The 12,840-nt window shown below is 57.1% G+C and overlaps 1 protein-coding gene across 1 annotated transcript; it reads left to right on the top strand.

Moving 5' to 3' along the window:
- Positions 1–8,463: 8,463 nt before the first annotated feature.
- LOC309601482 (retinal homeobox protein Rx2) lies at positions 8,464–10,331 on the top strand (the record flags this gene model as incomplete). The annotated part of the gene is made up of 3 exons (XM_082334508.1): positions 8,464–8,731; positions 8,851–9,080; positions 9,879–10,331. 3 exons carry the CDS (start codon positions 8,464–8,466, stop codon positions 10,329–10,331), a joined length of 951 nt encoding a protein of 316 aa, XP_082190634.1.
- Between the last annotated feature and the right edge of the window lie 2,509 nt (positions 10,332–12,840).

Genomic DNA, 12,840 nt, shown 5'->3' with positions numbered 1-12,840 from the left:
CCTGGGATGGTCCCGCTCCCTGCAGAGGGAGGCAGCAGTCACGCACAGCTGTACAGTTGCAGTGCCAAGGGGCAGACAGACACACAAAATCTTAAGGAGGATTTGAGCGTCTGCCATGCCTGCGGTGTTTTAACGGTCACTTGGGAAAGGAGGACCAATTCTCCTTTTTGGCAAAGCCACCTCTGCAGTGAGGCAGAGAGGAGGGCGGGGGAGAGAGGTTCACCTCTCTCCTGCTCCAGCAGGCTGCTGGGTGCCCAGACTGCCAGGGAGAGTCACCCCACCACCTTCCACTGCAGCGCTGGCACAGACACGGTGACGTGGGAAAAGGCCGGAGAAAATGAGCTACTTTTACAAAGCCCGTTATCACCAATGGGTATAATGGTGCCCTCCTCCATGGCTGCAAAAGGACAGAGATGGCAGTATGTAGCTTTATGTGTTCATCATATATGGATCATGTTTTATTAATCTGGGCAAATAAATTTATTTGTATGTCTTTTATCTATTTTCTACTAGAATCCTTTATAGCATTTCAAGCTGATCACCATTTTTTCCCTAATGTACTGGTGAGCACACAAGCAACCACTTTCTAAAAACACTGCTCCCACACATACGCTGAAATGTTCGTGTTTGTGACAACATTTCTAGGTGGCAGGAGTGCAGATCCAAAGCATATCCTTATTGGAATCGTCGAGTGTCTTGAGCATACAACTTTGTTTCCCCCTTGGTTTTGTGTGCGGGACTGTCTGCTGCTGAGCCAGCGGGGGAAGAACTGTGCACCTCCAGCTCCTCTCTAGCCAGAAGTCACTCGAAGGGAATCGCCTCCAGGCTTTTGGGGAATCTGTAGCATCGTGAAAAATACTGGCCCAGGTCTCTAAAACATGCAGATCACTTCTATCACTTTGGTGCATTGAGGAGGAGAGCTCTGGGCAAAACCCTCTTCTGGGCTGTCAGCAAGAGACAGAGGTACGTAGTTGCAGTTTCCCTAAATGCAGCCAGTTTGCTAATGGAAAAGGAAGTTGAGATTCCTCCCTACAAATAGAGCAAGATATAAAACCGAACTGGTGCCTGTACTTTGCTTGCCAGGGAGTGAATTTCTCTCATGTGACTGTGCGGGCCCAGTTCTGCCGCCCTTCCCCGGCCAGCAGCTCGTTGGCTGGGTGCCTTATGCTGCAGCTGCTCAGCTCCCTGTCCCGCTGCACAGACGCTCAGCCCTGGCCCTGAGCACTGGGATGGGAAGGGTATTTGAGGAAGGGCGACTAGGAAAGAGCTAGGGAGATGTGTCAGTGTTGGTTGACAGAAGTGGACCTCTTGCTTCCTCCACTTGCTGTTTCTTGGAGGGGAGGACAGGAGATGCATCATGACTTTCTAGATGTCTAGCTTACTTAAAAAAACAGATGAAAAGTGAAAAGATCATAAACTTGTAGGGCAAACCCATTGCAGATCACTCCAGCCCCTTAATTCCTGCTGCCCAAATGAGGATCTGGGTGAGGCACTGGTGCAGCCTGTGAGGACAGACCAGCTCGTTCCTAGAGGAGCGTGTCCATTTCAGCAACCGCCTGCCTTTTTCCCCTGGTGTTGCTAATAGTGTGCCTCTCCCTCTCTGGAAGGGAGAAACGGGGGAAGGCTGCCTTCTGCAAGGGCCTGGAGGGGTCTATTTCTGCTTTGCTGTTCAACAGAAAAATCCTCCAGACAAGAAAGCAAGAAAGCCAGAAAGGTTAGATGGCAAGAAAGGTTAGAAGGGACCTTCGGAAGCTGCAGAAAACATCCAATCTTTTTGTCTTGCTCTAGTTTTTAACATAAGCAGATTTATTTTTTTTAATATAGCTACTCCCTGCGCCAGGCTGCTGTGATGCCCGCTGCCAGCAAGGGCCTCGTACGCCCAGGTGTCCAAGACAGCTCTGTGCCATGTTGAGCCACTGTATCAGCCCTGGCAAAGGGACATCGACCCCCGATGGCTCCTTTAACTCTTTTTGCTAGAAAAACTGCTTTCTCCTACAAGTCAGGTGGCCAAAGAACTTCTTTTTGTTTATTTTCTCAACGGCCCTTCACCCACAATCCCTGCCCACGGGCCCCGAGCCTCCAGTTAAGCTCAGGACTGGGCCTTCAGTCCCTGCCTGAACTGTGCTGTAGCTCTGCCTGCCTCCAGCCTGGCCACAGCCACGTCTGTGCCTGGCCATGGCACAGACCCTGACCTGCAGATGGACTTGCCAGCTGGACCTCGGATCTGCCTGGTGATCGCTGGGCCCAATTCTGACCTGTGGATGGACTTCCCAGCTTGGCCTTGGACCTGCCTCCCCACTACAGTCCTGCTTGGCCATCCGGACCCTCCGGTGCACCCAGTCACCATCCCTGGTCCGCCCCCGTGCCTCCCGGGGGCAGCGTGGGGCTCAGCCCTGCTCTGCCGGCTGCGTACCGCACACGCTCCCGTCCCTTCGGGAGCCGCCGGCCATGGCTCCCTGGCAGTGATGCTGGAGTTACCAGCTTAGGGACGGGGAGAGGTGGCAGGTGTTGGTCCTGTCCTCCGTGGACTCCTCTGTGTAGGGGGGTTCTTGGATGCAAGAGATCATCTTGCTCTTTCAGCAATCACTATTCAAATATAATCATCAGCTCTTTCAGCAATCACTATTCAAATATAAGCTGCATAGACTTGTTTGAAAACTTGTTATCAAATATTTTCCCCATTGTAGTCCCAAGAAAATATGCCTTTTCTTCTTGTTCACTTCTTTCTTATTTAAGAAACACAGAAGTTGTCAAGTTTACCTTCCTCGCTTTTTCCAAAGCTTTTTCCCTGGTCCATTCAGAGATGGATGTCAGTGGCTCTTGTATTGTAACAGGTCACTTCTTTAGTGGAGAAGACCTAGCTGAAGCGCGTTCATCAAGCATCAGAGTGAGCAAATGCTAACTCAGTCTCAAACACTCTGCCCTAAAACCACCCAGACTTCTGATCCTACTTCTGTCTCTTGGGATCCTTCTCTCACTTGTCACCACAGAATTTAATTATCTATGCAGAAAGACAGGTGGGCTCTTTTAGGAGATCTTTACATAAAGTAGTTAGAATAGTTGCCAGCTCAGCTCAGCTGGCCTTTGGCTTGTGAGGATCAATCCATTTCTCTCTGCATTTGTATAAATCTGGTAGGTGTCTCCATACTGTTCTGTTACTTTACAGACTGAACTGTCTTATCCATAAAATGCCAAAGTAAACAAGCCTAAGGCTTTTGACCTTTGAATTAAAATGTGGCTGGGACATCCTGAAAATCTTTCTTACTGAAAGCATCTGGTGGTCTAAAGGAGCTAATTAAATTCATCAGCATATATAGGATCAGCATTTTCACAGTTTAAAGGGTCAAAGAAGAAAGTACAAACAGAATCACCAAACAAGTGATTAATAAGATTCCAAAAAAATGTCAGGGCTAGCAGAGGCCAGCGGGGCTGAGAGATGGCTGCGTGCTGGTACAGGACAGGGGCCCTCCCCATCCACGGCATGGGATGCTCCCCAGCCCTGGCGTTGGCCAAAGCCATGCTGATCTGCTGCTGGGAGAGGAGTGGGCTGCCTTAGGCACCATTTTTAGAGCCAGAGACTTAAAAACTCTCGGTCTGGAGTGGCAGAGCTGGGCTACATCACAGGAGGTGCTGGTTTCTGCCCTGAGCTCCCACGCACAGACAGAATTTCCCCTGGGGGCCGGGGCCAGGGCTTCCATCCGCCCTGGGGCTGGCATTGGGCTGTGCAGAGGAGTGGTGGGGCACAGTGGGTCCCAGCCCCATGGGGGGGCCAGCACTGTTGCCCCAAATCCCCCTGAGACCCCCCCATGTAGGGCGGTGTGATGGCCAGGGCACAGCTGCAAATCTGTCCTGCCCTCAGCAGGAGCCTGATCCTCACCACGTCGGAGGTGGCTGCCCTGCTCCCAGCCAGCACCTGCATGGCTCATCCCTGGCTGTCCCTGTCCTCAGACACCAGCTGCAGGCCTGGGGAGGCACGCGGGTAGGAGGCGGCAGGGCCACATGGGGTACACGTCACCAGGCATGCAGCTCTCAAGATGCTTAGCCCCGGGGACAGAGCATGGGAGAGCCTGGAGCACAGCAGGCAGGCAGCACACTGACTTTGCCTCTTAAGAAAAAGGAAAGGAGGTCTTTCTCCAAGGTCTTGCACTTAAACAGCCTTTCTCGTAAGGCTGCTGGAACCTTAAGAGGCAGCCACTGCGTGTGTGTGCATATGCATGTGTGCTGGGGGGGTGTGTATGGGGATGCACTTGTGTGCACAAATGCATGTTTACGTATGTGCATGCACCTATGCACATGTGTGCATGTCTGTGTACGTGTGTGTGTGTGTGTCTGTGTGCGTGTGTGCTGCACGGAAGAGGAGCAGATTAAAGCGTTAGGTCACATGGGAGCTACTGCTGGACGGACCCTACCTGGGATTTGGGTTCTTATAGTTAATAGGATCGCTGGAGCTCAAGGCCGTCATCCCATCAAGATAAATGTCTCTAGTGCCCGCTTTTAAGCAATCCGAATTCAATTAGGCTAATTGGAAAACAAGTAAAGAAGGATTGCATTAATATAGCCTTACAGCATGAACCGCCACTCCCTCCCTCCAGAGGGATGGCTGAGCATGGCGAGCCTGACTGTCCGAGCCCTTGCACCAGAGCCATGCTGCTCGCCCCCCAGAAAGGGCTGCCCCGCTGCCCGAGCAGCCGGGCTGATGCCATGCCCACAGCCAGGACGGGCACCGGGATCAGGACGCCGGGTGGAGGCTCAGGCACTGCGCTGCACGGGGGCCTGCGCCGCACGCTCTCTGGGATTCCTGCACGCCACAGAGCACCTTGTAAGTGGTGGAGAAAACACAACCAGCTCTCCTAGGGGCAGATAAAGAAAAATCTCACCAGAAAAAAAGCAGGAGGTGACTGTCAAGGTACGAGCGATACAGTGATAGGAGGAGGTAGCAGCTTCCTCACACATCGTGCTTTCAAGGAGGTTCTTAAACTGCACGCTTAGGGACTTCTGAAGAGAAAAAAAGCCAGGCCAGTTTTTCCAGTTTTTAACAGTCTGTTGGATGATACAGAGTATGCAAACTGCAGCAGGGTACAGGTTCCCGCTGGGTGAATATTTCCCCCTTTTCCTTGCCCCACCCTGTGCCCCCCCTTGTCGATTTGCTGTCTGACCTTGAAAGTCCTGTTTATCTCTCAGGGAGGCACTCCCTGCTGCACATCACTGGTCTGAAGAGCGATGTCCCACCTGCAGAGTGACTTCAGCTTCAAATGTCTACGCTGCAAGGCAGTAATTATTTCACTGGACATAAAGAAAAGACAGGAGGAAAGGAAGGAAGAATCTGTGGCATTTTATGGTGCCGATTTAATTGTGTGAAGCCACGTCCCATACATATGTTTCAGCAGCACCAACAGGATCGAAACTATTCCCATTTAGTCTTCGCTATGCATGCACAGGACGGAGGTATAGCAGGCAGCTGCACTTTTAGAGGTTGTCCATCTTGAGAATTTTTGTTAGCTTCCAAACATATTTTCAGCAGTAATTGTTATAGTAATACATTGCAAAAAACTAAAAAAGGTGATGGAATGGGGGCCATCTTTTGCAAAGGCAAGTAACAAATCCCACCCATTTCATCCCCTAAGGAATATTCTCAAATTTGATCCTGATTGCCCCTGTAAATTTCCAAAGGTAAATGGTCTTTGCAAAGCTGTGGTGTACCACAGTATCAGTTACTGAGGCTTCATACTAGTATGAGGCGAGTCCCAGGGGACTCTGGCAGCAGGGGATTTAGCTAACAGCCAGTACATTAGACCCACAGGAAAATGTTCAGACCGTTACCTTTGCCATCCTAAACTGTATGTGTTAGTCTCCAATCATCAAAGGAACCGTCAGGCTTCCTCCCTCCCCAGAGCTGTGCGACGGCTCCTGCGCACGTCAGGGCACCACAGTCTGCACCTTAAGCATGGCAAGAGAGAAAAGATAGATCTGGAGCTGGAAGAGTCAGAGCTGGTCTCTGCGCTGCTACAGCTTTTTTTTTTCCCCCAGATTTTTACAGATTGTGACCAAGGGAGTTGCTTCCTCTTTTGACAACTCCACTCCCCTGCAAGAAGGATGCTACAGTGACAAATGCAGTTCCATATGGCATATACAGCTGTAATAATCTGCTGCTGAGGAAGGAGGATCCTTCTCTATGAGGGAGGAAGGCCTCTCGTGTACTGTGTGGGATGTGTACCCTGCTTCGGGGGGTGGAAGTTTTTTTGCTGTACATTTGCATTGTGATTAACAGCAAAAAATGTGAGTCTTGTTCCTGTATTTGACAAGTTTGAGAGCTGCCCTAAAAGCAGCATCCGTGCCAGGATCCAGTGCCCATTGCCCTTACTGCCAGACCAGAGTCTGGCTAAAGACGTTTTGCTCCTTCATCTCACCTTGCTATCTTTTTTTGCTACGACAAGCAAAAATGATTCCCAAGTTTGCCCAGGGCTTCTGGAGGGACAGGCATGTTTTGTGCTGGTTGTGAGTGCCATAAAACCCCAGCTCCAAATTAGAAGAAATTAGGGACATTGCACAGTTCATTCATCTTCACTAATAGAGTTCTTGGGAAATACACATGTAGATTAAAGGAACACAATGGCCCCTGGCTGATTGCTTTGAGTACCCTCCAATGTCCCTACAATGGTATTGACTTGCTTTTCATATTGTGCACAAAAGCCACACTAACCTTTTCTTGTCTCTTCTGTTAGCCTCTTCCCTCTTTGCCAACGGATGGCTGAGTTCTTTCGGCCCTGACCCCCACCCCCAGAAGCAGTCAGCGAAGGCAAACCTCACCTGGAGCAAGCAGGAAAAGCTGAGCACTTCTAAAAGGAATCAACTTTGGGACATGAGACCATAAACCTTAAAAAGGTGGGGGCACGGGCAGAGGCAAGCACTGCCCATCTTTGTTTTGAAGCAATTCCTCTGGGAAAATCTACACAAAATGCATCCTGTTGGGGCAGGGGGGGAAGCAAGAACGATGATTTGTTGAGAGAGGTCATACCTTTTATTAGACTAGCTAATGTATCTGGAAGAAGCAGCAGTGGTGGTTTTCATTCACATACACTCTCCTCAGGCTTGAAATGGAAGCACCTTCAAAGCTAAGCGCAGGCTGAAAACCACTCTGGATGTTACTGTGTTTGTCACTTAAACCAGCTGGGACAAAGGACGGCTGGTGCCTCAGAGGAACTGGCAAGTGCCAGCATAAAAAGAGATATAGTGACAGCAAGAGAAAAGCAGGAAAAATACTGATGCAGGAAGGAGTATGCTGGAGGCAGGAGACACGATGCTGTTGCCTGGTTAGTACTGTGCTGAGTCCGTGTCCTCCACCAAGCCAAGCACAAAGTAAGGTATGGGATTTGGCTCTCTGCCTTACCTCCAAAAGCATTTTGTAATCTCCCATGAAGCCATGCCCTGCCCCCCAGCCTCCCAGCCACACTCGCACCGTGGAGGACAGGGTCACAGAATCAGCTCTTCTCACCGGGTCTGCCCTATACCAACATCATGGAAAATTTCCTCAGAAATATTGCCTAGCCCTTGCCCCAGACTTGTGAAGGCTGAAGGGCTGAGCCCAGCTCCTTCAGACGTCTCCAGAGTCCATCCTCTCCAAAAGCCCGCACACACTTTCACTTGGTCTGTAAACCTGGCTGTGAAGGCAGCCAGGCGCAGGGCAAGGACCCCGACAGGGAACCAGAGCATCAGCTTTTTACCCCGTGCATCTGACACAGAACAGTGCCAGGGCATCCTCCTGCACAGCATCTTTCGAGAGGCTACCTATGAAACCGGTGCACGTAAAGATGCCTGGGACGGCTGCAGGCTGGAGCTGTCACGCAAGAGAAATTCGGAGAGGCTCGGACGGCCCGCAGCACAGCGCAGGGCACCGAGCCGGGCACCCACCGTCCTCTCCCCGGGCTCCCGCCGCTCCCCGGAGCCCCGCGCTCCCGCGGCTCCCGCCGTCCCGGGCACTGCCGTGCCGGCTCGGTCCCCCCGCGCCCGGCGCACCGGCAGCCGCCTGTCCCACGGTGATTCCCGACGGCGCTCGGCCCGGGCAGCGCGGCCCCGGCCCCGGGGCTCCGGTCGCGGGGCTCGGCGGGGCGCCCGGCCTGGGCCAGCCCCCGCAGCCGCCGGGGGCCGGCCCGCCCCGCCTCGAGGGCCCCGGATGGCATCGCCCGGCGCCGTCCGGGGCCGGGGCTCGGCGGGGCGGGGCGGGGCGGCCGGCGGGCGGGGGGGGGCAGCGGGCGCTGCCGGCGGGGCCCTGGGGATGCCCTGCCTCCGCTGCCATGCCGGAGCGGCGCGGGGGCCTCGCCTTCCCTTTCGCCCACCGCCCCCCGGCACTCCTCCCCCGCCCCAAGGAGGCCAGCCCGCCGGGCGGTGCCGTGCCAGAGCTGCCCGCGCCGCCCCGGGGCCGGGCGGGACCGCAGCGCGGCGCCGGGGCCCCGGGCCGGCCGCCCCATGCACCCGCCCGGCGCCCTGCTCGCCATGGCCGAGGGCGCCTTCTCGCTGTCCGCTCAGGCGGCGCGGAGCCCCGGGGGGAACCCGTCGAGGCTGCACAGCATCGAGGCCATCCTGGGGTTCACCAAGGAGGACGGCCTGCTGGGCCCCTTCCCGCCCGACGGCAGCGCCAAGGAGGCGGACCGGCGGGGTCCCCGGCACTGCCTCCCCAAGATGCCCGGGGAGCCGCCGCCGGCCGAGCCCCAGGGCCGCGCCGAGCGCTTCCAAGGTGAGCGCGGCGGGCGAGAGGGGCCGGGGGGGGGCGGGCGGGCGCCTCTCCTCCGCGCCCGCGGGCGGGCCCCGCGGGGAGATCGCCCTCCCGGTGACCCGCCGGTCTTCCCCTCCCAGAGCCGTACTGCCCCGGCAGCGCCAGCCCCGAGCTGCCCGCCGGCAGCAGCGGCGAGGGGAAGCCGTCGGACGAGGAGCAGCCCAAGAAGAAGCACCGGCGGAACCGCACCACCTTCACCACCTACCAGCTCCACGAGCTGGAGCGCGCCTTCGAGAAGTCCCACTACCCCGACGTGTACAGCCGGGAGGAGCTCGCCATGAAGGTCAACCTCCCCGAGGTCCGCGTGCAGGTAACGCCCGCCCCCGCCCCGCCGGCCCGGCCCCGCGGTCCCGGCGCCGGGAGCCCCCGCACGGCCCGGCACGGCTCGGCCCGGGGCGGCGCGGCTCCGCGCAGCCCCGCGTTCCCCCCAGACGGCACGGCCCGGCGCAGCCCCGCGTTCCCGCCGCTGGGAGCCCCCGGCCCGGCGTGGATCCGCACTCCCGGCGGCCGGAGCAGCACCGCCCCGGCGCGCCGACGGCCTCGCTGCCCCGGCCCGCGGGCCCGTGCGCCCAGCCCGGCACCGGCAGCGCTAGCCCCGGCCGGTGCGTGGCTGAGCGGCCCCGCGGGGCACCGCTGCAGCGCCGGGCGCGTCTGCGGTTGGCGCCGTCCGCACGGCCCCGAGGCGGCGGCCCCGGCCCGGCCGGCAGGACACCGCGGAGGCCGGGGCCGTTCTCCCTTCGGCAGCAGAGCGCCGCAGCCCTCTGACTGGCGTCTCCCGGCCCGGGGCGGGCGAAGCCGCTGTGCGCCGGGGCGGCGGGGAGCGGCGGCCGAGCCGAGCCGGGCCGGGCCGGGTGGGCCGGCTCCGCCGCGGGGCTCTCGCTGCGCCGCTTCCCCCGCGGCGCTGCGCTCTGCCGGCGAGGGGCTGGGGGTCTGCCGAGCCCACGGGGGAAGCGCGGCTGAGCCCGCTCCTGCCCCGGCTCGGCACGGCGCGCCGTCTGCTGCTCCGTTCCGTGTGCGCCGCTGCGCCCAGGGGAGAGCCTCTGCCCTCCGCGGGGGCGGCAGCGCTGCCGTGCCGCCCCCGGCCCGGCTAACGCGGCTGTGCTTGCAGGTGTGGTTTCAGAACAGACGGGCCAAGTGGCGGCGGCAGGAGAAGCTGGAGGTGACCTCTATGAAGCTGCAGGACTCACCCATCCTCTCCTTCAACCGCTCACCGCAGGCGACACCCATGGGTCCTCTCAGCAGCAACCTGCCTCTGGAGACGTGGCTCAGCCCGCCTGTGCCCAGCAGCACGGCCCTGCAGACCCTGCCTGGCTTCGTGGCCTCACCGCAGAGCCTGCCCGGCAGCTACACGCCACCACCCTTCCTGAACTCTCCGGCAGTGACCCATGCGCTGCAGCCCCTGGGGGCCATGGGGCCACCGCCACCTTACCAGTGCGGGGCCACCTTTGTGGACAAGTTCCCCTTGGATGAGGCAGACCCACGCAACACCAGCATTGCCGCCTTGAGGATGAAGGCCAAGGAGCACATCCAGTCTATCGGCAAACCCTGGCAGACAATCTGAACTCCCTCTTCAGCACCTGGGAGAAACCCACGGGGAAGGCTGGTCCTGGGGCGACCAAGGGCCCCCCTTGTCCTGCTCCGGCCCCCACGGACAGCCACGCAAGGGAGGGCTGTCCCTTGCACCAGCCTTTCCCCCACGCCCTGACTTGCTTTGTATTTTGTGGTCCTTTTAATTCCCTTTTCCACATGCCCTGCAGAGTTAGGGGCCTGATCATAGCTTAGGAAAAAAAATCTCTTTTGCTCTCCCTCCTTGGCTGAATACTTTAGTTGCAATAAAAGCTGCAGTAGGGCGAAGAGCTGTGTAAGGTGGCTGGAAACCGAGGCCTGCGTTACCTGGGGAGGGTTTTCTGGTTTCGCACCATTAAATGGCGTGACCTGCACGAAGGCTGTGCATCATGTTTTTGCAGGTGAGTGGGCTGCTCGGGCCGAACCCTCCGCTGCCTGTGATGTGCAGAGGGGTGGGACAGGCTCGGCCGTGGGCCTTCCTCCCCCCCACTCCAGCAGCAGGACCCTGCCTAAACTGGCTGTGAGCACGGGGGCTGCAGCCCCACCATGGGGAGCGCACCAGGCCAGGGTCTCCTGGCTCGGCAAGGAGGGGCCGGGGCCCTGGCAGTCCGTGGGCCAGGTGCAGCACTCGTGCGGCTACCCTTGTGGGGCAGCCCTGCATTCAGACGGGCTTTGCCAACCCCTGCCCCAGCGGGCTGGGGTCGGTGCCAGTCCCCTGGGCCTTGCTGCCTCCTCAGAGAAGGGGATTGCAGCTCTGCAGGTGTTGCAGGGCCCCATGCCCCCGCAGCCCAGCTGCCCACCGGGGGAGATGGGCGGTAGCTGATGGGGCGCTGGTTGCCCAGCTGGGTGGCTGGAGCTGTCGGCGGGGGCCCGCTGGGTGCGTCCTGCCCGGTGTGGCTGCCCGGTGCAGCCCCTGGAGGCTGGCACGGCGCTGGGCCACGCTCGCTCGCTCCCCCGCCCACCCAGTGCCTATCGCCAGGCTGCCGAAACTAAAACTGCGGCATCTTTATTTTCTATTATCTCCGTTACTGCCTGTAATGGGGCTGAGAAGCTGTAATGAAACACGCCTTCTCCTCCGCTGGGCACGGGGTGCTGTACACACTCTGGAGGTTGTGGCAATTAACGTTTCTCATTAGGGAAGAGAGAAGGATGCACAAGCGCCCTCATTGTGTCCTGGGGATGATTCAATGCAGACTGGGAGACCTTTCCTTTCACCATTTCCCACTCGTTGTGGCCAGACAAAGGCTGGCGTCTAATTATATTTTCACAATCTGTGCGTATCTTTTAAGAGTCCTGTCAGAAACAAGTATGTCAGCTTTGTTCAGCTTCACTTCAGAGAGCTTTTTAACCTTAGACAGCAGTTTCTAAACATCCCTTCACAGCCTTCTCCACAGCAGCCCCCATCTATTGTCTGGAGAGCTTCTTTTACGGATAATAATAGGAATCCTTCTATTTTGAAATGCTTTTTCCTCTCTTCCCCAGCCTCCCTGCAGGTCCAACCTGCCTCTCTGGACCAGAGCACATGCTGTGCCCAGGCACCCAGGCTCCCCTTCCCTGGGCTGTGCTGGTCCGGGGAGGTGCAGGGAGGCCCAGTGAGTGGTCCCCGCTGAATTCAGGGGGGACGTAGCCCTGCTTGGGCCAGACCCTCCTGTTGGGCTCTGGACCTGCAGTGCCACTGTGTGTGTGTGTCGGGTGGTGCCCAGCCTCCCCAGCACACAGCTCTTTCTTTGCTTCCTTGGCAAAGAAAGTGCCGTGCTGTCAGGAAAAGAAAGTGCTGTTCTAGTAAGGAGACCTGAGTAAACTTCTGCGGCGAGGGGAGGAGAACAAGAACTGTATAGCTTCAGTTTTTAGGTCTTATTGCAGCTCTCCTTTCACAGGTGAGCTTTGTTTGCATCACCAAGGATGCTGGGCTTGCAAGAAGGGACATCTCTGGTAGCTACGAGGGAAGGATGTCTCTTGGTGTGCTTGCACACCCTGGGCTGCGTCGGTAACGGACACACACTAACAAATGCCTGCACAGGCTCTGCACACTCTTCCTCCTCGGGTGCAGGAACAATCCCACTTGTCATTACTTGGCTGCAGTCCAGCTGGGGCTCTGATGCTGAAAACCCTCCTGCATGTGAGCGCATTTAACTGTTGCCCAAAAGCTCTTACCTGTGCTTATTGCTCATGATTAACAAGCAACTCCCCAAGATTTCAGTGGTGCTCTCCCACATTTTGACACTACTACCCTCCCTCCCCGTTGCCTCCAGTTATTCTGCATCCTGTAAAGCCGCTGGGAAGACCTCCCTGCCTTTCTGATCAGCGCTGGTTACTTGAGATGGTTGAAGACTAACAGCAGATAACACCACGATGACAGGACAGCAGAAATAGCAGCTGAAGACACCTGTTTGCTTTTATTAAGCTCCTGATCCAACACCTGCGAGCAAAAAATGAAAGATTATGTCAAGCTATGGTGATTGTTCTTTTATTGACATATTAAGCAGGTCTTTTGTTATACATTG

The sequence above is a fragment of the Platalea leucorodia genome (assembly GCF_965183815.1).
Source record: "Platalea leucorodia genome assembly, chromosome: W".
NCBI classification, from domain to species: Eukaryota; Metazoa; Chordata; class Aves; order Pelecaniformes; family Threskiornithidae; genus Platalea; species Platalea leucorodia.
This window is presented reverse-complemented; position numbering and strand designations above follow the sequence as displayed.